The 26958-nt window shown below is 47.4% G+C and overlaps 2 protein-coding genes across 2 annotated transcripts; both read left to right on the top strand.

Moving 5' to 3' along the window:
• The first annotated feature begins 3286 nt into the window (after nucleotides 1-3286).
• Nucleotides 3287-5599, top strand: ZG16 (zymogen granule protein 16). Its single transcript, XM_061401651.1, has 3 exons — nucleotides 3287-3792; nucleotides 3975-4107; nucleotides 4803-5599. Exons 1-3 carry the CDS (start codon nucleotides 3678-3680, stop codon nucleotides 5116-5118), a joined length of 564 nt encoding a protein of 187 aa, XP_061257635.1. The 5' UTR covers nucleotides 3287-3677; the 3' UTR covers nucleotides 5119-5599.
• A 6403-nt stretch (nucleotides 5600-12002) lies between these two features.
• KIF22 (kinesin family member 22) lies at nucleotides 12003-26952 on the top strand. Its single transcript, XM_061401639.1, has 14 exons — nucleotides 12003-12229; nucleotides 18403-18598; nucleotides 19903-20030; nucleotides 20121-20275; nucleotides 20668-20877; nucleotides 20968-21198; nucleotides 21335-21488; nucleotides 21614-21749; nucleotides 23698-23866; nucleotides 25009-25177; nucleotides 25552-25619; nucleotides 26370-26579; nucleotides 26667-26726; nucleotides 26814-26952. The coding sequence occupies exons 1-14, from the start codon at nucleotides 12115-12117 to the stop codon at nucleotides 26859-26861; spliced, it is 2049 nt and encodes a 682-aa protein (XP_061257623.1). The 5' UTR covers nucleotides 12003-12114; the 3' UTR covers nucleotides 26862-26952.
• Nucleotides 26953-26958: the final 6 nt, after the last annotated feature.

The raw sequence follows: 26958 nt of genomic DNA, 5'->3' as shown, positions 1-26958 counted from the left end.
CTATAGATGCTGCATAAACATGTGTTGAGCGAGTCACTTTGCTAAGGGGGCGAAGGAGACGGTGAGAGAGTGTAAGTTGCCTGGGAGAGCAGAAAGGTTGGGAAGGTTTTGGACTTTCCTGGTCTACAGGACCAGGGCAGGTGTGCCTTTCACTGCTCATAGACTGGGACAGGTAGGTCCCCAGCTGGCACATGGGTTAAATGTGAAAGAGTTCAAAGGAGAGCTAATGAGGTAGAAGCAGAGGGAGGCCTAGTGTCCCATGGCCTCCGCCTCTTCCTTCTGGCTCCTGAGGTGCAACATCAGAGCAAGCTCTAGAGGTACCTGCATCAGCTACACAGGGGCCTTCCTTGTCTCCAGGAGGACAGAGGATGAACCCTGAGACCCCTCCCACTGGAGGAAGGGCATCTCCATCATGCTGGAGAGGGCGCTAAGGAACTGTTGCCCAGAACCCAGAACCCAGTCTGCAGGCAGAGAGGAGACCCTGGATCACAGCATTGTTGGGGTGGGTGCATGAAAATGAATCTATGACCAATGTAAGAGATTATTCTGAGGGTCCCGGAGGAGTTTTCCCAAGGTGTTCCGCTCAGGTCTCTCTGAGCTGCCATCTTTGGTTTCCAGTATTTTTTTCACAGACTGTGTGATGTGCCCCTATTAAAGAAGAAAGAAATGGGTGATAATGAGGGGTGAGGGCAGAGTTAGAGAGTTGGGGAGAGACAAAGAGACAAGGAAGGAAGAGAAGAACAGAAGGAAAAAGGCACTGAGAGAGGGAACATAAAGAGAAAACCTTGGGATAGGAGATGTCAGGGGAAGATCAAGACATTAAAGGAACGAGAGAGAATCGGGAGAGAAAGGCAACTGCAAGAAAGCTGCACTTGCTGGGACAGAAGCTGGGATTTCCCTGGTAGTCCAGTGGCTAAGCCTCTGGCACTCCCAATGCAGGGGACCTGGGTTCAATCCCTGGTCAGGGAAAGATCCCACATGCCACAACTAAGACCTAGCACAACCAAATAAACAATAAATACTGAAAGAAAGACAAAAGCCATAAGAGGACACAATGGCTGGAATGAGATAAAAGTGGGCACCAGGATGTGCTTGTTTTGGACACGCAGAAGGTTGGAGAAGGGAGATCACACAGCTCATCCTTGACTGCCCTCCTAGATCTCGGAATCTCCTCACCAGGAGCCCCGCCCTACTTCCGGCTCCCCAGGGTGGGCCTCCTTTGTTTCCTGGGATGGGTCCTCAGCACCAGATGGTGAGCCTGTCCTCTGAATGCTGGGCTCCTGGTTATTAATAACCGAGGCTAATGGTTCCAGTCCCTCCCTGGCCTCTGTCCTTCTGACCTGTTACCTCAGTGGGTGAGAGGGCGAGTCCTGGAGGGGTCCCAGAAGAGAAGGGCTGACAGAAGAAACCGATGACACCAATCGTGGGAAGTTTCAGACCCACAGAAGGGAGTCTTTGCCCTGTGTGGGCTACAGTGCCAGGCAGATTCAGCTGTGGTGCCAGAAGTCCTGAGGGCCCAGCACGGCCCCCAGGGGAGGTCCTGTCTGCTTTTCTTCCTCAGCTTCCCATTTGCCCACTAAACTGACTATCTGTTCCAGGGAGGGGAATCTGCAGGTGTTGCCTCAAGTCACTCTTCTTAGAAAAAGTTTGTGAAGAGGCTGACAGATTGAGGATGGATGGTTGGAAGAAATAGAAAGTACAACAAAATATTAACCATGAGAGGGTTTCCCTGGTGGCTTAGTGGTAAAGAATCCACTTGCCAATGCAGAAGACATGGGTTCGATCCCTGATCCGGGAAGATCTTGCGTGTTGCAGAGCAGGTACGCCCATGCGTTGTCATCACTACTGAATCTGTGTTCTAGAGCCTACGAGCCACAACTACTGAGCCCTCCTGCAGCAACTACTGAAGCTCTCGCCCCCTAGAGCCTGTGCTCTGCAACAACAGAAGCCACTGCAGTGAGAAGCCTGCGCACTGCAACGAAAAATAGCCCCTGCTCCTCACAACTAGAGAAAAGCCGGTGCAGCAACGAAGACCCGGCACAGCCAAACATAAATACATAAAATTATTTTTTAATGAAGTAGAGCTTTGTTTCGTCTGACTCAGTTTAATAAAAAAATTAACCATGACAGAATCTACATGGTGAGCATATGGATGTTCACTGTATATTCTTTCAACTTTTCTGTACTTTGAATTTTTTCATATAAAATATGAGAGGAGAGAAAAAAAATTGCCCAGCAAATAGTATAAGGTGTTGGGAGTGTGATCCCTTTCCAAGAGAGTCTATATTTCAAATGCCTGGAGAGGGCAATGTTTATCCTGAGAGAGGGCAGATTGCAGGTAAGGGCACCAGCAGAAATCAAACAGGGGAGGGAGAACCCTCAATAGCACCAGGTGATGAGTAGTGCTGCCCGCACACAGCTGCTGGTCTCTCGGTTGGTGATCTTTTCTCAAGTTTATTCTGCCTCTCCTGAGATCTAGGCCTTGGCCCAGAGTTGGCCCCACCCTGCCACCTGTAACCCTTGGGATAGGATAAGTTCCAGATCCTGCCTGACAACTGATCCTAGGAGTCTGGTCGTGTTTGCTCAGGAGGTGAGGTTCACACAGCAGGGGGAGGGCTTGGACTTGGTATAAGAGATCTGGAAGTTTCTAGGGGGGCTATTTTGCACTTGAAACTGCCAGGTAAGGGCTGACAGAGGTGTGGGCTAAGGGGTGACAGGGATTCCTGGATCTGAGTTAGAGGGAAATTCAAGCTCAGCTGAAGAAGAGACTTCCTAGACTGAGCAGCAGGAGAGACTTGGGTGTCAACTACCCGGGGCATCTGAATCGGAGCTAGTCCTAGGTGTAAAGATGTCTGGATCTCAACTGTAGGGCTGGAGACCCCGGGGATACACCCATGGCCAGATTTGTGTTAGCAGAGAAAGAGGTATGACAAATAGACCAGGCACCTGGGATCTAATATCTTGAGCTGATTCCAGCTCCTTCTCAAACTTCTTGGGCTATCCCATCTCCATCAGAACTGCTTGGATGGTGATACTGGCTGTCTCTTCTATTACCGTGTTCACTCTCCAAGTGACAGATAAATGCTCTAAAATGCTCCTTTCTTTCCAATTTGAGAAAAGGACCAACCTAGGAATTTATACTATGCCCCAGATGCCCCACAAGCTGGGCCAATCTACCCCAGCCCGACTTCCTTTAGGCTTTTCTCAGACTCCTGGTTTGATGAACTCAACCATCTCTATAATTTGGAGATGTCCTCCACTTTTTTTTTTTTTTTTTGGCTTTGCTATGTGGCTTCTAGGTCTTAGTTCCCCAACCAGGGATGGAACCTGTTCTCCCTGCAGTGGAAGTGCAGAGTCCTAACCACTGGACCACCAGGGAAGTCCCTCACTTCTTTAGAAAATTCCTTTCCTGCTTTGTGCTAGGAGGGAACAGGGGTCGACACAGCTTAATCCAGATAGAAAGTCAGGATTGATCTAGCCTGGGAGGGAAGAGGAGGGTTGGTTGTAGCCAGACAGGGGAGAGGGAGAGGGATTAAGGACACATAAGATAGTATCTGTGATGAACAGGACTAGAGACTATGGGCAGTTCTTTCAAACCCCAAGACTGAGTGGATGAGGTCTGCATTGAAGGACCAAGAACCCCAAGACTCAGCTGGAGGTCAGAAGCACCTGGGTAAATGGCCTTCGAGGGGATAAGGGCGACTATTCACTTCCTTTCTTCTCACTCCAGCCCCAGGATGTTGACTGCTGCTCTTCTCGCCCTACTTTGTGCCTCAGCCTCTGCCACAGAGAGTAAGTGAGAAGCCCGGAGTCCAGGACAGATCAGGGGAAGACAGGCGCCCGCACTGCGAGCAGCCAAGGCTTTCAGAGGCTGACTTGGGGTGGTTGGAACCGAGTTGTGGGAGGAAGAGGGGTGATGGGCAGAAACTGAGCTCTCAGGGGATTTCTGCCCCCAACTCCTCCTTTCCCTCCAGTTCAGCCCAGGGCCTCCTCCTACAGTGGAGAATATGGAGGTGGGGGAGGAGAACGATTCTCCCAGTCTGGAAACCAGCTGGATGGCCCCATCACCGCCATTCGCATTCGAGTCAGCAATTACTACATCGTAGGGTAAGCGTCTTCGAGATTCTGTGCTTTGGCGACCTTCTAGGATCTTACTAAATTAGGAAGGTCTCAGTCACTTTGGGTCACATCAGTAAGTCACAGGGATAACATGATATAGAAAAGTTATTAGATGACTTGGATTTGAGACCTGTGCTGCCGAAACCTGTAAGACTCCCACATGTGTGATCTTGAGTAAATCATATACCTTAAACTCTGAGGGACCTGGGCATTGTCTAGTTTACCCCCACCCAAGGTTTAAATCCCACCTGGCATCCTCCTTCTCTAGCTTGATGCCTCTCCCCAAACATGTGTCCTTCTGACACTGGAGCCTGGCACAGCACGAACAAGTCTCTCCCCTCGTGGGGGCCTTTCAGATGTTTGGGAAAAAAAAAAACAAAACCTTTTCTTCTTTCAAGTAAGGGGTGGGGGCCCAATGGGAATGTAGACTCCAAAGGCAAGCTCTGATTTTTACTGTCTGGGTGATTCCAGGCAAGCTGTTTTCCCTCTGTGAGCCTGATCATCAGCAAGATGAGGAGTTGAAGTTCTGTGTATGCCCTTCCAGGGCTCATCCAACCCTCACACTCTTCAGGGCTGTTACCTCGGTCACTAGTCTGAAGGTCTCAGCCTGTAGGCCAACAGCTCCTGTATTCTGATCACCTTACTCAGTGTCTCCCTTTCTTCCCTCCTCACTCCACCCCTAGTCTCCAGGTGCGCTACGGCACGGTGTGGAGCGACTATGTGGGTGGCACCTCGGGAGACCTGGATGAGATCTTTCTCTACCCCGGGGAATCCATTGTCCAGGTGTCGGGAAAGTACAAGACCTACCTGAGAAAGCTGGTCTTTGTGACGGACAAGTTCCGCTTCCTGTCTTTCGGGAAAGACACAGGCACGAGTTTCAACGCTGTCCCCCTGTACCCCAACACTGTGCTACGATTCATCAGTGGCCGAGCTGGCTCCCTTATTGATGCCATCGGCTTCCACTGGGACCTCTACCCCTCTGATTATGAGAGCTGCTGAGTTGCACCGCAACCCTACAATGGGGACCTGGGAACCCACTCACCACTAACCACCATCCAATTAAAAAAACCACCATGTCTCAATTAAAAAAAAAACAACAAACAATAAAAGGGCATGACTACAGCTAGTGGGATGCACCTCTTGACTCTGGTAGGAATGTGCGAATCTCATTTCTGGCTACTTGTTGTGTGTTAGTCTGGGGAAGAGTGGGAGGATGAGGGAGAGAGGTGAAAGAATCCTGAGCTTTTCTTCATAATTTATCAAGAGGAGATGAGGTCTTCCCTAGTGGTCCAGTGCTTAAGAGTCTGCCTGCCAGTGCAAGAGACACTGGTTCGATGCCTGGTCTGGGAAGACCCCACATGTCGAGGAACAACTAAACCCATTCGCCACAACCACTAAGCCCACAAGCCCATGCACCGCAATAGGAGAGTAGCCAGGGCTCGCCACAACTAGAGAAAGTCAGAGTGCAGCAACAAAGCACAGCCCCAAATAACTAAATTTTACAAAAGTATTTTCAGTTGAGATAACTTTTAGAAATATAGAAGAGATAAGATTCTGGCCTGAACTGATTCTTTTTTTTCAAGTGTTTACCCAAACTGGAGGCTGAAGGTAAGGCCAAAGTCGTGGCTTATCGCCAAAACTCCAGATGTTTCACTCTCCAACCCTTTCCTCCTTTGTCTTCTTGAGACAGTGCCTCTCCACCGACAGGCTGTCACCTCACTCTCCTGACCTCAACCCACCCACTGTTTGTGGGTGCCTGGTTCATCATCCTTCGTTTTTTCCCAGAACCCACCCAACTCCCAAAGTTTAGCCCGAGTGCCTGCCAAGGACTCTGGCTATTTACCCCATCCTAGTTCCCGCCTTTACACGAAAGTCCTGGGGTCCATGCTCAGCTCTCTCAGACCTCAGTTCTTTCCTCCGGAAGTCACCACCTCAACAGCTTCTACTCTGCCAACTGTTGTTGCTGTCTAGTCACTCAGTTGTATCCAACTCTTTATGACCCCATGGACTGTAGTTTGCCAGGCTTCTCTGTTCATGGGATTTCCCAGACAAGAATACTGGAGTGGGTTGCCATTTCCTTCTCTAGAGGATCTTCCCAACCCAGGGATCGAACCTGCATCTCCTGCATTGGCAGGCGGATTCTTCACCACTGAGCCACCAGGGAAGCCCACGCTGCCAATTTTACCCTCAAAACAAAAGGGTATTCCAGGAGGTGGGGTTGGGGTGGAGATTTTCCATCATGTTTCTGTGGACTGAACGGGCTGCTTAGAGTTCAGGGGAAGCATTAGGGGACTGGACATATTCAGCAAGGATTTAAGGGTATGTAGTTGCTTTGGAAATTCTAGTTCTCGGTCCCAAATTTTTGACAGTTTTTTGTTTGTATATCTGTGCTCGTGGTGGTGATTCCTCATTGCTCCCAATAGGTTTATTCACATCCCAGGGAATTTCGGTCACATTTTTTCCCAATTAGACAAAAATAACAGTCATGTATATGTAATTTTATAAAGAAATATTAGCATGATACAAACTCATGACTAGTCTGTTTCTTATAAAAATGCCTTTATTTCTCTCAAGTCCATGGAATGGAATATTATGCAACTATATTTTTATTGATATATAAATCACATAAGATAAAATTCACCCCACTTTTTGACTGAGCCCCTGTGTGATGTGGGATGATTGGCATGGTTCCCCAACCTGGATTGGAACCCACACCCCCTGCATTGGAAGCACGAAGTCTTAATCACTGGCTGGCCAGGGAAGACCCATAAAATTCACCCTTTAAAAAAAATTTTATTTATTTTTTGGTTGGGTCTTCCTTGTTCTTCACGGACTTCTCATTGTGGTAGCCTTTCTTGTTACAGAGCCCTGGCTCTAGAGTGCATGGACTTCAGTAGTTGTGGTATGTGGGCTTAGTTGCCCCATGGCATGTGAAATCCTCCTTGAGCAGGGATCGAACCATGTCCCCTGCATTGGCAGGTGGATTCCTAGCCAGGGCACCACCAGGGAAGTCCAAAATTCCCCCTTTTAAAGTATGCCTTTCAGAGGTATTTAGTGTATTCACAGATTGTGGAACCATCATCACTCTCTAATCCCAGAATAGTTTCACCACCTCAAAAAGAAACCCCGTCCCCATGAAGCAGTCACTCTCCATTCTCCTCTCCCCCAGCCCCTAGTAACCCTCTTTTCTGTCTCTATAGGTTTGCTTATTCCAGACCTTCCACACAGATCAAATTATACAACAACATGGCCTTTTATGTCTACTTTCTGCCATTTAACATAGTATTTTCAAGTTTCACCCATGTTACAGCATATATCAATACTTTAGTCCTTCTTATGGCTGAATCTGACAGCCTTTTGACAGATCAGATATTTGGTCAACTTTAGGAAAGCCTTTTTTTTTTTTTTTCACCCAGTTAGGGGACTGGCACCAATGGGGCAGCCATGGCAGAAGGGAATTAAGGGGAGGGATTCCTGGCTTTTATCTAGTCCTTATTAGGTTTTGGCAGATTAAGGAAAATGTCCCCTTACTTAAAAACTTGAGTTTTAAGAGTGCTGAATTAAGCTAATCACACATTTACCAAATAGTCCCTGCTAAAGGGTAGGAATACAAAGAGTACTGAAGATCTGGTTCTTTTCCTCTAGTTAAAACTGTTGGTTTGGTGGCATAACAAAGGTGATTTTCATAATATGCTAAGAGAGCCAAAAGGAGGGTTAACTTTCTCTGGGAGGTCAGGGAAGTCTGTGTGTGTGTGTGTGTGTCTGTGGAGGAACAGTACTAAGTCTAGATTATGTAGAAATATGAAGATATTTCTCTCAAGTCCATGGAATGGAATATTATACAACTATATTTTTATTGATATATAAATCACATAAAATTCATCCCACTTTTTGACTGCACCCCTGTGTCATGTGGGATGATTGGCATGATTCGATACAGGCAAAATGGTTCAGTGATTCAGTACAGGCAAAATGCAAAGCACAATTGGGCAAAAGAAGAAGCCTCACAGAAAGGCAGGAACCATGAACATAATACTGAACTATTTAAACTTTATGGGCTATGGGATGGCACCGAATCAAATTTTGCCCATTGGATTGATAAGCTGTACATCATTTTTCTGGTGTAAATTGGGGAAATGGAAGAAAGATAAAGCAGGATGAGATAAAACAGTTAAGAGACTAGTTCTAGATCAGAAATGATAATGTCTGTACAAAGGCAATAACATGAGAAAGAGAGGAAAGGGAAGAATTTGAGAGATTTGAGGGGGAAGATAGGCTCAGAAGAATTGATAAGTAAATGCAAGAGGGTGAGTGAAAGAGAATTTAGAACTACCACATCAGTAGCTTGGGCATCTGGGAAGAAAGATATTCTCTGAGATGCGGAGTACAAAAGAAAAACTAAATAGCTTTTGGACTCATTGAGTTTTTTTTAATGTTTATTTTCTTTATTTATTTGGCTGTGTCAGCTCTTAGTTGTAGTACGTAAGATCTTCGATCTTTGTTGAGGCAGGCAGGATCTTTATTTGCAGCATTCGAACTCTTAGCTGTGGCATGCAGGATCTAGTTCCCCGACCAGGGATTGAACCTGGGCTCCCTGCAGTGGGAGCACAGAGCCTTAGCCACTGGACCACCAGGAAAGACCCTGGTGTCAGCTCTTATATCCAACTTTGCTCTTCTTGGCTACTTAAGGATCTAGTTTGGAAGGTTTTTTTTTTTTTTTTTTTTAATTGTTTCTCTTGGAATATCAGGTGTTTAACAATTGGAATTGCCACCAGGCAGACGCAGATCCCTAGGAAGTAGATCCAACCATCATTCCCTTTCAAGAGCTAAGGAAATTAAGGCACAAAGAGGTTAAATATCTTGACCCCAGGTGCCTGGCAACAAAGCCCTGTACCTAAGCTATTTTTTTATTTTAGAAGTCCTGACTCCCTGAGCTATGCTCTTTTCACTATTTCTGGCAGGTATCTTACCATATATCTGGGGACTGACAACAGATGTGAAAACCTGAATGGAAGTGTTAATTGCTCAGTCGTGTCTGACTCTTTGTGACCCCCATGGACTGTAGCCCTTCAAGTTCCTCTGTCCATGAAATTCTCCAAGCAAGAATACTGGAGTGGGTAGTCATTCTCTTCTCCAGGGGATCTTTGGGATCTTCCCAACCCAGGGATCAACCCAAGTCTCCTGCATTGCAGGCAGATTCTTTACTGTCTGCACCACTAGGGAAGCCCAAATAGTCCTCTGTAAAGTGCAGGGAAGACCAAAATGCCAATCATCTAATAGTTCTTGAGATTCCTGAGACAGTTAGGGGTCTGCAAGGTCAAAACTATTTTCATTAAAAAACTGAGATACCATTTAACTTTTTACTTAAATTCTTTCTTGAGTATATTGCTGAGTTTTCAAGAGGTTATATAATGTGTGATATTACAACAGACTGACTACAGAAACACATGTAAGAATCCTGCTATTTCATCTTAAAGCAGACATTGTGTGTGCAAGCTCAGTTGTGTCCAACTGTTTGCAACCCCATGGACTGTAACTGACCAGAATCCATGGGATTTACTAGCCAACAATACTGGAGAAGGTTGCCATTTCCTACTCCAGGGGATCTTTCCTACCCAGAGATAGAACTAGAGGCTCCTGAGTCTTCTGCAGTGGCAGGTGGATTCTTTATCACTGGATTACCTGGGAAGTTCAAACCAGACATTAGGTTTGTAAAAAGGTAAAACAATGTCACTCTTCTTTTTTGCTTTGGAAAATTGTCATTTTAAAAGCTAAAATGTTATCTATGTTATATGTAAAAAGTTTATTATTGCAATTTTGGGCAATTTTTAAATGGAGACATAATTCATATAACATAAAATTTATCATTTCTAAGTGTACATTTTGGTGGTTTTTAGTACATTCACTGTGTTGTGCAACTATCACCACTGTCTAATTTCAGAACATTTCCATCACCCCTGAAAGAAATTTCAATCTATTAGCAACAGTTCCAGTTCATCAATTCCTTACCATCCCCTGCCAATCACTAATCAACTTTCTGTCTCTATGGATTTGTTTCTGTAGTTTTTTAAAGTGTATTAATACATGTTTCAAATTTGAATTCATTTCTAACCCAGTAAATATGGATATATCGGTTCAGTTCAGTTCAGTAGCTCAGTCATGTCCGACTCTTTGCGACCCCATGAATCACAGCATGCCAGGCCTCCCTGTCCATCACCAACTCCCGGAGTTCACTCAGACTCATGTCCATCGAGTCAGTGATGCCATCCAGCCATCTCATCCTCTGTCGTCCCCTTCTCCTCTTGCCCCCAATCCCTCCCAGCATCAGAGTCTTTTCCAATAAGTCAACTCTTCGCATGAGGTGGCCAAAGGACTGGAGTTTCAGCTTTAGCATCATTCCTTCCAAAGAAATCCCAGGGCTGATCTCCTTCAGAATGGACTGGTTGGATCTCCTTGCAGTCCAAGGGACTCTCAAGAGTCTTCTCCAACACCACAGTTCAAAAGCATCAATTCTTTGGCACTCAGCTTTCTTCACAGGCCAACTCTCACATCTATACATGACCACTGGAAAAACCATAGCCTTGACTAGACGGACCTTTGTTGGCAAAGTAATGTCTCTGCTTTTCAATATGCTATCTAGGTTGGTCATAACTTTCCTTCCAAGGAATAAGCGTCTTTTAATTTCATGGCTGCAGTCACCATCTGCAGTGATTTTGGAGCCCCCCAAAATAAAGTCTGACACTGTTTCCACTGTTTCCCCATCTATTTCCCATGAAGTGATGGGACCAGATGCCATGATCTTCGTTTCCTGAATGTTGAGCTTTAAGCCAACTTTTTCACTCTTCACTTTCACTTTCATCAAGAGGCTTTTTAGTTTCTCTTCACTTTCTGCCATAAGGGTGATGTCATCTGCATATCTGAGGTTATTGATATTTCTCCCCCATATAAACAGAAGATCTTTGGAGCCTTAATTTTTAAGAATTCAAAGGCATTCCAAGGCCAAAAAAATTGAGAATCACTGGTGTTGTATTTGTTTTCTGATATGTTGGACATAATGTCTAAACCAGGGCCCTACCAGGAGCTCAAAGATGGTTAAGCTTCCACAAGGGCTAGGGAACTATTTAACAGACTAGATCCACAGGACATGGGAGCAAGGGTGAAGCTGACCAAGATTTAAGTCACTGAGTAAGAGACGAACCAGGCCTAGACAGACCAGGGACATGCTGAGTTACAAAATAAAGAACCTCCGAGTTGGTCTCCTAGGCTCAGACATAGGACGTAAGAGGACATAGGTCACCTGGCCTCTACACCTCAGAGTGGCTTTGGGCTCAGCAAGAAGTGAGTGCAACGTGATTTATCCACAATCTAGCCAGCGTGGTCCTGACCTAAATCAGTGACTACACCGCTGACTGGCCCTGACGGCAAAGTGCCCAAATAAACAAAAAGATTCCAGCCCCACAAAGGCGAGAAACAACTTCTGAGGCAAGAACCTGTAAAGCTGGAGATCACTGCCAGTCATTTAGAATAATTCCCTTTCCGTGCAACATCTTTATTCCTGTAACGTGCTTTTATTCTGCCACTAAAATAGCGAAAGCTTTATTCAGTTCAGAGAAATTTTTCGATAAATCAATTAAATGCCTTCGATCACCCTTTGCTCAATTCATACCACAATTCGTAGCTATTTGAGGGGGAAAATGAAGCGAAAAGGCTACACTTAACGCAAACCTACCCCTGGAAACCAGAAGGTATTCGGAGCCCAGGACGCCGCAGCGTTCACTAGTGGCCCAGACGGCCACTGTCGCGAAAGCCTAGGGCGGCGGAGTTTGCACGGGAGCGCCGGCCCGACGTCAACGGCTAAGTAGCCGACGTACGCGCATGCGCTCTCCTCCAGGGGAAACTTTCTTGAAAGACCGGGAGGCCAGCCCTAGAGGGCGGGATAGTGGTAGGCAAATACAGGAGCTTCCGGCGACGAGTAGCCGTGATTGGTGAAAAACAATGGAGAGGGCGGGGCAGCGGGAAATTCGAATAGAGAGGCGGGCCCAGTGGGGGAGTGGGATGGACGCGGGGCTCCCGGCGCGGAGGCGACGCGAGATGGCGGCGGCGATCTCGGGTAAGTTAGCCCGACTCGGGCAGGGCGGCTGCTGTAGCCTGGAGTCTTGCGGGGCGATGGGTCGGAGTCCAGTGTGGGCTCGGTGAGTTGTTCCGGAGACCGCGGTATGGCGCGGGGGCGGGGAGGAGAAAGCTGGAAGTGTGGGTGGGAGTCGCAGTTCTGCTTCCTGCTCTCGCTGTCCGTCTGTAGACCCGGGTTGAGACCTAGTTCCGGCGCAGTTTTGACCCCAGCTCACTTTTCCCTGTGAACGTCAGTTTTCTTTGTTAATAAAATGGGGACAGTGACCCATCTCAGAAGATTACAGGAGTAAGCGAGCGAAAAGTAGCTAACTTTATTCTCTAACCATAGGGACAAAAGGGATCTAGATACACGTTTGGTTGGGGTAATAGTTCCTGTATGACGTGTTGTTTGGGTTCAGGGAGATCCCTGAGAGAGGTAAGAGGTTCAGACGGGCTGCAGCATAAGATGTGCTGTTATCACAGAAAAGGGAAGTAGGGACTGTTTCTTTTTCTTGTAGCCCTGCAAGTCAGAACTGTTGGAAAGGTTACTAGGACATTCAGAATCTTGCTCTTCTGTCTTTGTGTACACTGAATTCTGGTCAGTGATTATAATGGGCACCATAGAATTTATCTGAGACCTTACTGTTTGTCGGGCCCTGTTTGGAAACAAAGCTATTTAATAGGATGTCAAGCACATGTTGAGCCCTTGATAGGAGTGAGGCACAGTTGTAAGTACGTTATGGTGATAATCATTTAATCTCTACGTGCTGGTATGAGGTAGTTTACTATTGTTCCTGTTTTACAGATGAAGAAACCAAAGAACCATAGATAGGTTAAAAAGCTTGCTCAAAGTTAACACAACCAGTAAATAGTGGAGTCTGAATTCGTACTCAGCAAATCTGATTCTAGAGTCTCTGCTCTTAACCATTTTGCCCAAGCACATGATATTCCTGCCATCTGAGCACAACTTCCCCTCAGCCTTCCAAGATCCACTGTGTCTGGTACATTGTAGATATCACAAAAATGCTTGAGTGAATATTGTCCCTTCTTTAGAGGAGTTTTAGTCTGTATCAGTAGTCATAAAAATCTATAACATAGTGAAAAGCAATGAGAGGTATGTATAAACTACTATAGGGAACACAGAATCTGAAGTAAACTCTTGGGTATTCTAGGAAGACTTCATTAAGGAAGTGATATTTGAGGGGGGTTTCAAAGGTTGGATAGAAGTTTGCTAGGCTTTGTTGGATGGAAAAGACCACCAATTGATCTATTTCTTATGTTGTAAAGAGAGGCCAAAGATGCTCTCTTTGGCTCAATTTCCTAATCAATAAAAGAAGAGTTAAGTTGAATGAAGCTTGGGAATCATGGGAGGAGGGGGAAATTAGAAATAATTAGAAGTGCTAACTTCGCCCAACCTCAAACTGACTTTTTAAAAAAATATATTATTTTTTTCAAAGTGGCTTTTATGGTGAAATAGACTCTTCTACCATTGGCAGTTGTGTGAGTGTGCCTCCTTCCAACTTCCCCTGGACTCTGAGCTTTGGAGGAAGAATGGCAGTGGCCACAGTTTATGGTATTCATTTGACAGATCTTACTTTGTTCAGCAAATACCCCCGAGAGCCTATTCTGTGCTGGATGTTGGGAATATAAAGGCAAGCCAAGTAAGACTTGTTTTCACTGAATTCACAGTTAGATGAAAAAGACAGACAAATGCACAGCTACAGGAGAGTGTGATGGAGAAGCTAGGGAGGAAGTAGAGGGAGAATGATTGGAAGGGAATGAGACTGGAGGCAAGGAGACCAGTTGGGAGGCTGTTGAAATGAAGACAACCTTGGCAAAGACTGCACAGTAGGAAAGAAGAGGACTTATTTTAAAAACGTAGAATTAACATATGTTAATGAAGAACTGGTGTGAGAAATGAGAGAGAAGATGGAGTTAAGAAAGCCTCTCCGATCTTTGGGGTTGGTTCCATTTATTTACATTAGAGAGCGTAGAGGGAAGATGGGGTTGCAGAGGGATGGGGAAGGATTCAGTTTAAGACAGTGGAGTTTGAAATACCATGTAAGAGGAGGTGTCAGGGCAGCAGAGAGCACTCTGGTGTGGAGGTGTCAATTAGGAGTCATTAGCCTTGAGATGGTAATTGAAGTCAGGAGCACAGGTGACATGCCTGTGAAATTAGTCAGTCAGTAATGGTGTTCTCAACTGGGGGCAATTGTGTTCTCCATGGGGACACTTGTGATATCTGGAGACGTTTTTGGTTGTTGCAGTGGTCATGGTGGTGGGGTATGTGCTAAACTTCCTACAATGCATAGGGGAGCCCCATCCCCAAAGAATTATCCAGCCCACAATATCAATAGTGCAGGAATTGAGCAACCCTGATCTAGAAAGAGGATAGAAGGAGCTAAGGGAAAACATCTAAGACTGGAAGAAACTAAGGAGTGACTAGACAGCTGGTGGGTGGCAGGAAAACTAAGGGAAAAGTGTATTTTCCAAAGGAAAGTGGATCTGGGGTGTTGAATACTGCAGGGAAGTCAAACAGGATGGGGACTGAACCCGGCTGTGGGCTCTAGTAGTAAAGAGGTCACTGGTGACCCTGTGAATGATGAGGGCAGGAGTGAGTTGCTGCCTTGAAGGGAGTAGCAAGAGAAATGTGTAATTACAATAGCTGACATCTGCTGAGTGCTTATGCTGGCACTGTGTTAAAACATTGTATGTACGTTATTTCTCTGGCTCCTCACAATCTTATGAGGTAGATACTGTTATTTTTAAAAAAAGAAACCGGTTTGAAGAGGTTAAGAAAGAAGCCTTCCCAAGGTCACACAGCTAGTAGAGGAACTTGTCTCCGACTCTGAGGCCCATGGGGATGTAGGGTCTAAGAAGGCCCAGGAATCACATAATGCACTTTAGAGTTAGACCTTCATCTGAAGCTCTGTCACTAGCTAGCTATTGACTATGGGCAAGCTAGCTAACCTCTCTATGCTGCCATTTCCTCATTGGGAAAATGGATGAATATATAACAAGATGCTTACTGGGTTTTTATCAAGTACCAGTGCTGTTGTGCTTCCCAGGTGGCGCAGAGGTAAAGAATCCGCCTGCCAGTTGGCAGGAGACACAAGAGACACGGGTTTGATCCCTGGGTCCGGAGGATCCGCTGGACTAAGAAATGGCAACCCACTCAGTATTCTTGCCTGGAAAATTCCATGGACAGAGGAGCCTAGCAGGCTACATACAGTCCGTGGGGTCATAAAGAATCCAACATAACTGAGCATATACACACACACCAATGCTATTGCTGTTCTAAGCACTTTTATGTGAATGACCTTATTTACTGCCATAAGAACCCAACAAGTATTTTTATTTATCCCCATTTTGACAGGTTGTGGAAATTGAGGCATAGGGATGGAAAATCATTTCCCCAGGTTATTTAGTTAGTTGTTAAGTGGCAGAGCTAGGATTTGAACCTAGGCCATCTTAACTAGAATTGTTACCAACCTACTATGTACTAGTTACTGTGTTGACATTTTACATGTTACTTCTTTTAATCCTCATTAAGATTCTTCCAAGGCCCTCCTCGCCCTATTTTATAGACAAGAAAACTGGGGCTCATGGGTGTTAAGTCACTTGCCCAAGGTCACAAGCTGATAAGTGTTAGAGCTGGAATTGAAATCCAGCTCTGTCTAGCCAGAGTCTATACTCTTTCTGCATCACCACAGACTTCCCCTTCCCCTTGTACTGCTCACTGAGCTTCTTTGAGTGCTTCTGTATCTACTATCCCTGCTGTCACTGAAAAAAACCTGGGAAAGACAGGCCAGGGGAAGTTCCTGCACACAGTTTTGAGAAGTCATTGACCTCTTTGCAGTCTTAGTTTTCTCATCTGCATGTTTCTACTTCCTTCTGACTTTCAGGACTGCCATGAGGGTCAAATGAAAACTCGATGCCCAAGTGCTTCGTAAACTTTAAAGTGAGAAATGGGGTTGCTAGCTTCATTTGTCAGATGAAGGAACGGAGGCCTAGTGTTTGGAACAGGCCGTCTGTTGTGGGTATACCTTACTTACATAAAAGATTCTTCCTGGGGTAGCCTGTCCTGCTGCTTCTATGTTGGCCACAGATACCAACCTGCTACCTTAATATGAGGTCCGTGGGTCCCAGCAACCAGCTGCCACCGCCAGCAAAAATGGAGAGTCAGAGCTACCAAGAACTTTCCCAATTGGTATGTGACAGGCAGGCAATACGACATCCTCATTAAAAGCAGATTTTTGAAGGTGGAATCTAGATTTGAATTCTGTTGTTAGCTATCAGCTATAGTATAGTATCTGAAATACGGAAATACCTACCTCATAGATTTTTTCAGCTCACAGAAAGAAAAGCCCTTTTTTTTTTTTTCCAGTTGTATCTTGTGTTTTTTTGATGATAAAAATAACTACCCCCCCCCCCCCCCGCCACTGCCAGATGACTTAGATTTAATTATGAGAAGCAAACTAAACAGAAAACTTAACACAGAGAAGCACTGCGTGTTAGTGCCTTTGCAAGCTGTGGGACTGGAGGCTGCCTCTTAACTTTATCCTTTCCAAAGTTGTCCACAGTGTCGTGTTTTTTTTGTTTTTTTGTTTTTTTTTTAATTTTTTGACCACACTGCTTGGCATGCAGGATCTTAGTTCCCTGACCCGGGATTGAACTCACAGCTTCTGTAATGGAAGCACTTAACCACTGGATCACCAGGGAAGTCCTGTTATTTTTTACTACAAATGTTACAGCATTACAGAACTGGGTAACATAGAAAATAAACCCACATGACCCTCCACAGAGAGAAAACCATACTTAACAGTTTGTGCAGGGGGACATATGTATGTATGTACAAACTTATATATATAAGAAACTCCAGGCAAGAATAGAGGCACGGAAAGGTCAGGGAGTTCAGTGACTGGTTTTTAGATGGGGCAAATGTCCACTTCCTTAATCCTAGAAAAATCCCGTGAGGTCCTGGTCTGCCACACCTTGACAATTCAATGTCCCACTGCAACATAAGCATTACCTAGAAGTTGCTAGAAATGCAGAATCTTTAGATCCTTTAGGTTATTTGTATACACATCACAATTTACACCCACTTATACCTACTTACTGAGGATAGGAACAGAGGCCAACCTCGCAGACACACCCAGCACGGCCAGGGTTCAAAGAGCATCCCCTGAAATGAGCCGTGGTCCCCTGACCCTCCCAGGGGGATCTCTGGGACACAGTCTTCAGGCTTCCTTCCCTGCCTCTGTTGTCAAGGTTCTGGGTGGGCGGGGGGAGTCTCTTAGTCTACTAAGATGTTGGGGTTTTACTCAGCCTTTAGGCCCTGTTTATTCCTCTGAATAGCAAAGACGACACAATGTAGGTTATGGTTCAAGATACAGTTATAGCCACAGGGCTCCAGGCCTAAGACACCGAGGTGCTTGGAGAACGGCTGCACCTCTGTGAGCATCTTCACAGGTAAATAGGACTGACAGAAGCTAGCTTTCAGGGACACCATGGAAGTTAAAGTGTGCCTAGCACTTAGTCGGACACGACTGAAGGGACTTAGCAGCAGCAGCAGCAGCACTTAGCCAGTGCTTCATAAATGTGAATGTTTGCTAAGTACACGATCTGGTTTATGGTTCCAGCCATAGATAATCTCTCTCCTTCAGCCCCCCACTGCACCCTGCCTGAGACCGTGTATTTGATTCATCTTTCTCTTCCATCCTGCCTTTCTGTGCTTGACTCACCTACAGGACACACACAGTCCTGCCTTAGCGGTTCTGCACGGGGGCCGTGCTTTCACCCCTCCATACGTTTTGCACATGCTTGGCAGTGACCCTACTCATTCTTGAGGGGTCAGCTCAATTACCTCCACCTCCAAGATTCCTACCCTTGTGTATTCGTGTGTGCTGAGTTGTGTCACACTCTTTGCAACCTTATGGACTGTAGCCCGCCAGGCTCCTCTGTCCATCGGATTTCCCAGGCAAGAATACTGGAGTGGGTTGCCATGCCCTTCTCCAGGGGATCTTCCCAACCTAGGGTTCGAAGCTGTGTCTCTTATATCTCCCACATTGGCAGGTGGGTTCTTTACGACTAGTGCCACCTGGGAAGCCCACTCCTACTTTTATCTCTCACCAAAGCTGCCACCATACTTCACACCTAAAAATGATCTTCTAGGAGCCGGTCGCTGTCGGCTAAGCAAGGTGGGCGCTGGCCGGCGCCCGCCTCCAGCTCGAGTGAGGGTAGCTGTGAGACTGCGGCCCTTTGTGGATGGGACAGCTGGAGAAAACGACACCCCCTGTGTGCGGGGCCTGGACAGCTGTTCTCTGGAGATTGCCAACTGGAGGAACCACCAGGAGACTCTCAAATACCAGTAAGGTTCAGGCCACACTCCCTCCCGATCTCTCTCCTAGGCCTGCTCACACTATCACTTACCCAGAAGCGATTTCTCAGACCTCCTCCTGAGGATCCTTCTTCCTTCCTTCGTGCAGCTTTGTTTGCCACACCTTCGTTGCAGGTAATATTCACGGGTGCCCACTGTGATAGGGCCTCTCTAGGAGAGTGTAGGGAGGGCTAGAGGCTGAGTCAGACACACGTTGCTGTTCACAGTCTTGGAGGGAAGCAGGCCCAAAGTGGGTAAGGAGCAGCGAAGGTGAGCTAGGGAGTCCAGCTCGGCCCTTTGGGGAGGGGTGGGAAGGATTGGGGAAACATAGACCAGCTGGCCAACCCAGGCTGCGGCTGGGTGGTGTCAGATAAGACCACCCACGTTTGGGGGATAGAGCTCACAGCTATTTTAAAATTCCTTGGGAGATTTAAAGTTCAGGCTCCTCGGCCTGTCATTCTAGGCTAGAGGATGGGAAACTAAGATCTGCAGGTGAAATCTGTCAGCAGACTTTGTGTAAATAAGGCTTTACTGGAATATAGTCATGCTCATTTATTTACATACTATCTGCGGCTGCTTTCTGCCTGACTACAGTGACGGGTGAGCAGTTGTGAAAGGAACCATGTAGTCCACAGAGCCCCAAATATCTACTATCTGGCTTCTTATGGAAAAAGTTTGCCAACCTTGTTCTAGGCCCTTGACAACTCGGCTTCAGTTTCTTTCCAGCCTCATTTCCCCCAGCACATGCTACCCTCCACTTATATCTGTGCTAATCCCTGCCTCAACCAAAGCTTCTCCATCAGAGGACAGTGACTAAGCCTCAGGTGTGTCAAGTCTCATCTAGTCTTTACTCCATGGTGGTGTACAGATGCCACTTGCTATAAATTCTTTGATGTGAAAAAGGATTGGGAAGCCTGGCCCTTTTATACCACGTCTTGTGTGCTATTTTTGACACTTAGAGTATCTTTCTCTTCTCTCTCTGGCAAAAATCCTCCTTCCCCAGGCAGAATGTTACTCCTTCTAGTGCATTCTCATCTTTGTTTCCTGAGTCGCAGCAAAGTGTGGGTATCTCTGCCACCAGACTGCAGAACTCCTAAGAGCAGGAATACCAAATTATTTCTCTCTGTGTTTCTACAGCAATACAGAGACTGGGACAGAATGGGTGTTCAGTAGGCACTTTCTTAGATCTTTGTGCAAGAAGAATAGAGACCCTTAAATGTGAGACCAGTTTTATCCTCTAGACCTGGGTGAAAATGGAACCCGCCACTGAGTCCCGCCTTTCTTCCTGCCCTCAGGTTTGATGCTTTCTACGGGGAGAGGAGCTCTCAGCAGGACATCTATGCAGGATCGGTGCAGCCCATCCTGAGGCACTTGCTGGAAGGGCAGAATGCCAGTGTGCTCGCCTATGGGCCCACAGGGGCAGGTGAGGAGGCCAGATACAGAGCAGCCCTGGGCCAGAAGGGACTCGGGAATGGGGAAGAAAATCTCACAGCTCTCTCCACTCTTTCCCCAGGGAAGACGCATACGATGCTGGGCAGCCCAGAACAGCCTGGGGTGATTCCTCGAGCTCTCATGGACCTCCTGCAGCTCACGAGGGAGGAGGGTGCTGAGGGCCGGCCGTGGGCCCTCTCTGTCACTATGTCCTACTTAGAGATCTACCAGGAAAAGGTGAGCCCCCTGGCCCCATTTTTAAATATTCATTTGGCTGCTCAGGGTCTTAGTTTCGGCACATGTGGGATCTTTAGTTGCCATGTGGGATCTAGTTCCCTGACCAGGGATCGAACCCAGGCCCCCTGCACTGGGAGTGTGGAGTCTTAGCCACTGGACCACCGGGAAGTCCTCAAGGGCCCTTTCTGACTGGTGAGGGAAGAAACAAAAGGTAAAAATCAGACCCGGTTCTGGAACATGAAGCTTTGATCTAGCAAGGACACCTGGAAAGACAGAGGTTGGGGTAGCAGATGGCACAACTCTGAGAATCCAGCAAAGAAAATGAGAACCACAGGCAGGAAGTAGGCAGCCTGTAAGTGGAAAATTGGCCCTACCCCTCACTGCTCACATAGGTATTAGACCTCTTGGAACCTTCATCGGGAGACCTGGTGATCCGAGAAGACTGCCGAGGAAATATCCTGATTCCGGGCCTCACGCAGAAGCCCATCACTAGCTTTGCTGATTTTGAGCGGCACTTCCTGCCAGCCAGTCGAAATCGGACGGTGGGAGCCACCCGGCTCAACCAGCGCTCTTCCCGCAGTCATGCTGTGCTCCTGGTTAAGGTGAGACTCCTCCTCCACCCCCGACAGGGGTGAGGACCTGCAGAGCCCCCGGAATTTGAACTAAATGGGGGCCCTTGCTCTTGCCCCCAGGTGGATCAGCGAGAACGCCTGGCCCCATTTCGCCAGCGGGAAGGGAAACTCTACTTGATTGACTTGGCTGGCTCAGAGGACAACCGGCGCACAGGCAACAAGGGCCTGAGGCTGAAGGAGAGTGGAGCCATCAACACCTCCCTGTTTGTATTAGGCAAGGTGGTGGATGCCTTGAACCAGGGCCTCCCTCGGGTGCCCTACCGGGACAGCAAGCTCACTCGCTTGTTGCAGGTCAGGCCTCCCATCTCGGGTAAAAGGGGCTGGAGAAGGGGGTTCTCAGGCCTGCCGGGGTATCGGGGAGCAGTGGTCAGGGAGGGGGAAGGTGAGGCTACTGACCTACCCACCCTGCCCTGTCGCCGTCTCTCAGGACTCTCTGGGTGGCTCAGCTCACAGCATCCTCATTGCCAACATTGCCCCTGAGAGACGCTTCTATCTGGACACAGTCTCTGCACTCAACTTTGCAGCCAGGTCCAAGGAGGTGATCAACCGGCCTTTTACCAATGAGAGCCTGCAGCTTCCTGGTGAGGACTGGGGTGGACTGGAGTGGACAGGCCAAGGCTGGATACCTGGGGAGTTTGCTGAATCCACCAAGGATCAGCACAGAAATTGACACCCCCTCTTTCCCCACCCTGCCATCTTCCCCTAGTCTTGGCACCTGTTAAATTGTCTCAGAAAGAACTGCTAGGCCCATCAGAGGCAAAGAGAGCCCGAGGCCCTGAGGAAGAGGAAACTGAGAGTCCCGAACTCCCAATAGCTCCAGCCTCTGCCTCCCAGAAACTCAGGTGAGCAGAGAGGGAGGGGTCTTGGGCATATTCCCTTTCCTGTTGTGTCCGGGTTGGGTGCAGAGTGGCTGTGGATTTAGTCTGTTGGATCCTTGAGTTGTGAACTTGTTCTTCCACTGGATTCAGCCAAAATCCTACTCTACTGAATTCATTGCAATCTCCAGCCTTGATGCTGCTATCAGGGGTCATAAGGAGGCTCCTTGAGCTCCTAGCCGCCACCCCCATCCCCCTTTTCTATTTTCCAACTCATTTAGGCAGTCAGCAAAATCTCACATTTTGGCACCAATGTTTCAAGGATGAGCACTTTTGCTTCTGATTCAAGAAGTAATGAGGATCAGGTCTTTCAGGTCCCAAGGATAAAGCAGAGCAAAGGAGATAAAAAGAAAGATGTCTCATTGAGACTCAGTCTGTGTGTCCAGGGTCCAGCCTTTCTGTAACTTTCCATGGGGTCAGCTGCTGTCCTAACTTTGCCCTGCTTCTACCCTCAATCCAAACAAGGCCTCTCTAAACCAGGGAGGTGTGTGACCTCCTTTCCTGTTCTGATAGCCCCACCTCATGGCCCAGTATGCAGTCATGTTCAAGTCACCCCTGTTCAGTGGTCTTGGCTTTCTGTGTCTGGCCACCTAGCCTTCCAATGAACCACTTGCATCTTGATCTTTGTCCTTTTTCTACCCCTAGCTCCAATAAAGCTTCTCAACTCTCTTAAGTCCTAAGACAACTGAACAGAGGTGACCTGAGGAGGCCAAGGATTAGTGCACATTCTGCCCCAGGGGACAGTTGTATCAGGTTGGCCAAAAGATTCATTCAGGTTTTTTCATAGCATCTTACAGAAAAACCGGAACTTTTTGACCAACTCACTATTTTAGAAAGGATGGCAAAAAGCGCTTGGGTACTTGTGTTCACTCGGAACCCCATCTCGATCTTGTCCTTCTTAAACTGTTGTCAGCAGTCCCCTCTCCTATGTGTACAGACTCAAGAGAAACATATACACATGCGCATCTGTAAAACACGTGAACAAGCAAGGTCTCTGCCAGATAGGGACACATCAGACCTAAACACACCCTGACCTCAGCGGGCTCACATTTCAGTAGAGGAAGCAAGACAGGAACGTCGTATATGACGAAAGGTCGACAGTACAGAGCACGATAAGGAGGATCATTTTGTTCTGCTACAGCCAGGAAAGAAGAAATGACTTCTGTATTCACCTGTACTTTCTAATCCTGCTCTCCAAGGCCCTTGTATCTAAAGAACAGGGCAGTTTCTATCCTTGAGAAGCTAGTTCATAGTGTAGGAAAGAAGATACACAGCCAAGCTGGCATCACCAGAAAGGTAGCATCAAACTGACTTTGAATGACAATTGAGATCAGATTGTCATTGATCTCAATTGTCATTGAGGGGGAAATTCCAGACAGAAGGAACAAATGTTACCATGTTCAGATTAAGTCAGGTCTCCATTTGAATAGGCTTTTCCTACTGCCCACAGGAGAAAGGCTTGGCATTTGAGGTCTTCAGGGGTTTTCAGAGCCCTGCTTAAGATGACTTCCTCTGTGAATCTTGCACCAACTGCTCCTCCAAATGAACAGGCACACTGATGGCCCTTGCAGTCACCTTATGCTCTCTTACTGTTCGACAGTGAGTGCCTCAGGGCAGGGGGATGTCTTAGATCCCATGAATACCTGCCATTCAGTGGTCATGAAATGCTTCTTCTCATTTGATCTCCTGGCCTCCTTGAGAGGTTTACCTGAACAAGTAGTGATTGATCCCCATTCACCTGAAGAAGACACTGCACCCAGGGTGTCTGGATAACTTGTACAGGGTTGCCAGCAAGTTAATAGTAGGGTTCTGGAACCATAGAAACACCAAGTTAAGGCAGGATGAGGGGAATCCTGCTGCTGGAGAGGATGATGAGAGAAGAGGTAAGTGGGGAGTAACCTCTTTGTGTGCTCAGCCCTCTACAGAAGCTAAGCAGCATGGATCCGGCAATGCTTGAGCGCCTTCTGAGCTTGGACCGTCTGCTGGGCTCCCAGGGGAGCCAGGGGACCCCTCTGCTGAGCACCCCAAAGCGAGAGCGGATGGTGCTCATGAAGACGGTGGAAGAGAAGGATTTGGAAATTGAGGTAAGTGTTGAAGGTTGGGGCTGGGATTCCTGCTGACCTTGAGAAGCAGTCAGAGGATCTTCAGATAGGGAAGGACCGGAAAGGCTGGACCAGCATCCAGTTTTCACCCAACACTGGAATCCCTCAGTTCTCTAGCTTCTGCTTGAATGTCCTTAATATGGCTGAACTTTGAAAAATAATTGAGATCCTATGTGAGGGGGCAAGAGAAAAAAATTCCAGGTACAAGTGTAGGACATTGCCATTTGCTAAAACCCAGATCAAATTAAGTCAGGACTCTCCGCTTGAATAGCCTTTCCCTTCAGTATTTCACAAAGAAGCTCCTTCCACCTCTGGGCAGCCCTGATCTTTCAGTTCAGTCGCTCAGTCGTGTCCAGCTCTTTGCAACTCCATGAATCGCAGCATGCCAGGCCTCCCTGTCCATCACCAACTCCTGGAGTTCACCCAAACTCTTCTGCATCAAGTCGGTGATGCCATCCAGCCATCTCATCCTTTGTCGTTCCCTTCTCCTCCTGCCCCCAATCCCTCCCAGCATCAGGGTCTTTTCCAATGAGTCAGCTCTTCGCATGAGGTGGCTATATTGGAATTTCAGCCTCAGTATCAGTCCTTCCAATGAACACCCAGGACTGGTCTCCTTTAGGATGGACTGGATGGATCTCCTTGCAGTCCAAGGGACTCTCAAGAGTCTTCTCCAGTACCACAGTTCAAAAGCATCAAGTTCTTCTGCGCTCAGCTTTCTTCACAGTCCAACTCTCACATCCATACATGACCACTGGAAAAACCATAGCCTTGAATAGATGCACCCTTGTTCGCCAAGTAATATCTCTGCTTTTTAATATGCTGTCTAGATTGATCATAACTTTCCTTCCAAGGAGTAAGTGTCTTTTAATTTCATGGCTGCAATCACCATCTGCAATGATTTGGGAGCCCCCAAAAATAGTCTGACACTGTTTGCACTGTTTCCCCATCTATTTCCCTGATCATTAGAAAGCCCTTAATACCCTGGGCTCCAATTGTCCTGGTACTTTATCTTGTTGGTGCTCACTCTGCTCTTCTAAGGCCTTGGAGCCCTGCACACTCACTTTGCTAACCCACTGCCTTAAAGTTGGTTCTGGATCATCTCTCTCCCTGATCCTTTCTAACAGAGGCTTAAGATGAAGCAAAAAGAACTAGAAGCCAAAGTGCTGGCCCAGGAGGCTGCTGATCCCAAGGAGAAAGAGAACTACTCTACCACAATGCTCCGACCCCTTGCTCGCCGTACAGTCACAGTGGCTAAGCCCCTCAAAAAGGCAGTGGTAATGCCTCTACAACTGAGTAAGTTTGGCTGTAGGGGCCAGAAGGGCCCAGATAACCGAGACCTTGGAAGGAAGGTGGTATTTGGAGCAGCTGTCCTTATGTCACTCATGTCCTCCCACCATGATGGAAAGGGGGAAAGTGGATATGAAATAAGAGCTGGGTGTACTGCTCTCATTGAGTACAGTGGGGTAGACTGACCAGTGCATGACTGATTATCATGAAAGACCAACTGAGATTACCTTCATGTACAAGTATGAGAAAGATCCAATGGAAACAGAAGGTTAATTTGGGGTGGAGGGGAACTGAGGAATCAGTAATGGAAGACCAAATGGCTACCGGGGAGCTGAAAAGTGGCCTCTGCTCTGACTCCAGCTCATGATTCTTACTTTCAGTTCAGGAGCAGGCAGCATCCCCAAATGCGAAGATCCATATCCTGAAGAAGAAAGGCCGGAAGAGAAAGGTGAGAGCAGCTGCAGGCTTAGGCTACACCTAGAGCCCAGGAGAGGCAGAGACCTCTAGTGGGAAGAGGACTGGCCACAGAGTTACGTGGCCTCTCCAAACACTTATCAGCTATTTACAACCCCTCCATGTTGCTCACCCTCAGAATGCCTTACAGCGCATTTAGGATGAAATGTGGTAATATGAATGTACCTAGCAGGATGGCTGTCCATCACCTGTTATTTTTTTTTCTTCCCATGGCTTGCACTCTACAGCTACTTGGCACAGTGTGTAGCCTGGGTCCTGCCCTCTACAAACTACAGAGCCCACTTAGGCAGACAACTAAACAGTCAAGAAATAACACTGAAAGACTCACCTCAGTTTTTAAACTGAGATGACATCAGTTGAGAGTCATTTGTTGAGTACTTTGTCTTATGTGGCTTCCTGAAGATGAAAGAACTTACTCTTTCCTTTTCAGAAATGAGGGACCAGATTTAAGAGCTTACTGTGTGTTTTACATTCATTATCTCATTTGATCATCACAACTCTATTCTACTCTTTCACAGATCAGATAAATTGGGAATCACGCCAGAGTGACAAGAGGGAGGGGTGTCGGGACAGACACTGGACAGGAGGGAAATAGAGGCCGGGGAGGGCGGGCGGGTAGCTGCTGTTAAGACTCCTATCCTTGGCAGAGGAGTCCAGAGCGGTTCACTGCCACGGGCCGAACAGCAAACTCTGCTGTTTCTGTCACTCACCTCCTGCCTCATAGCTGGAGTCCCTGGATGCATCACAGCCAGAGAAGGCTGAGGACGGCTGGGAGCTGCAGATCAGCCCAGAGCTACTGGCCCATGGTCGCCAAAAAATATTAGATCTGCTGAACGAAGGCTCAGCCCGTGATCTTCGCAGCCTGCAGCGCATTGGCCAAAAGAAGGCTCAGCTCATCGTGGGCTGGAGGGAGCTCCATGGCCCCTTCAGCCAGGTAATGGCCCAGGGAGGACAGTCCTGGAATGGAGTTGGGTGGGGGAAACCTGGCCTAGACCCTTCCCCATCGCTGTTGTCCTGCCAGGTTGAGGACCTGGAACGCGTGGAGGGTATATCAGGGAAACAGATGGAGTCGTTCCTGAAGGTGAGCTCGCGGCTCGGGCCCCCTTGTTCCCCTGGCTTGTGCCCTGCCGGCTCTAAACCTGCTCTCCCCTTCCTTTCTGTGTTGCAGGCGAACATCCTGGGTCTTGCCGCGGGCCAAGGCTGTGGCCCCTCCTGACTGCCGGCTCCCCTCCTTTGCATCCCCCCGTTGTTTTTTTTTTTTAAGTCCTTGTGTAACTGCTTGTCTTGTAAATACAGTTTTCACTCCATTGCTT

This window comes from Bos javanicus, chromosome 25 (assembly GCF_032452875.1).
Source record: "Bos javanicus breed banteng chromosome 25, ARS-OSU_banteng_1.0, whole genome shotgun sequence".
In the NCBI taxonomy this organism is placed as follows: domain Eukaryota; kingdom Metazoa; phylum Chordata; class Mammalia; order Artiodactyla; family Bovidae; genus Bos; species Bos javanicus.
The sequence above is the reverse complement of the archived record's forward strand: the minus strand, read 5'-3'. Positions and strand labels throughout refer to the sequence as shown.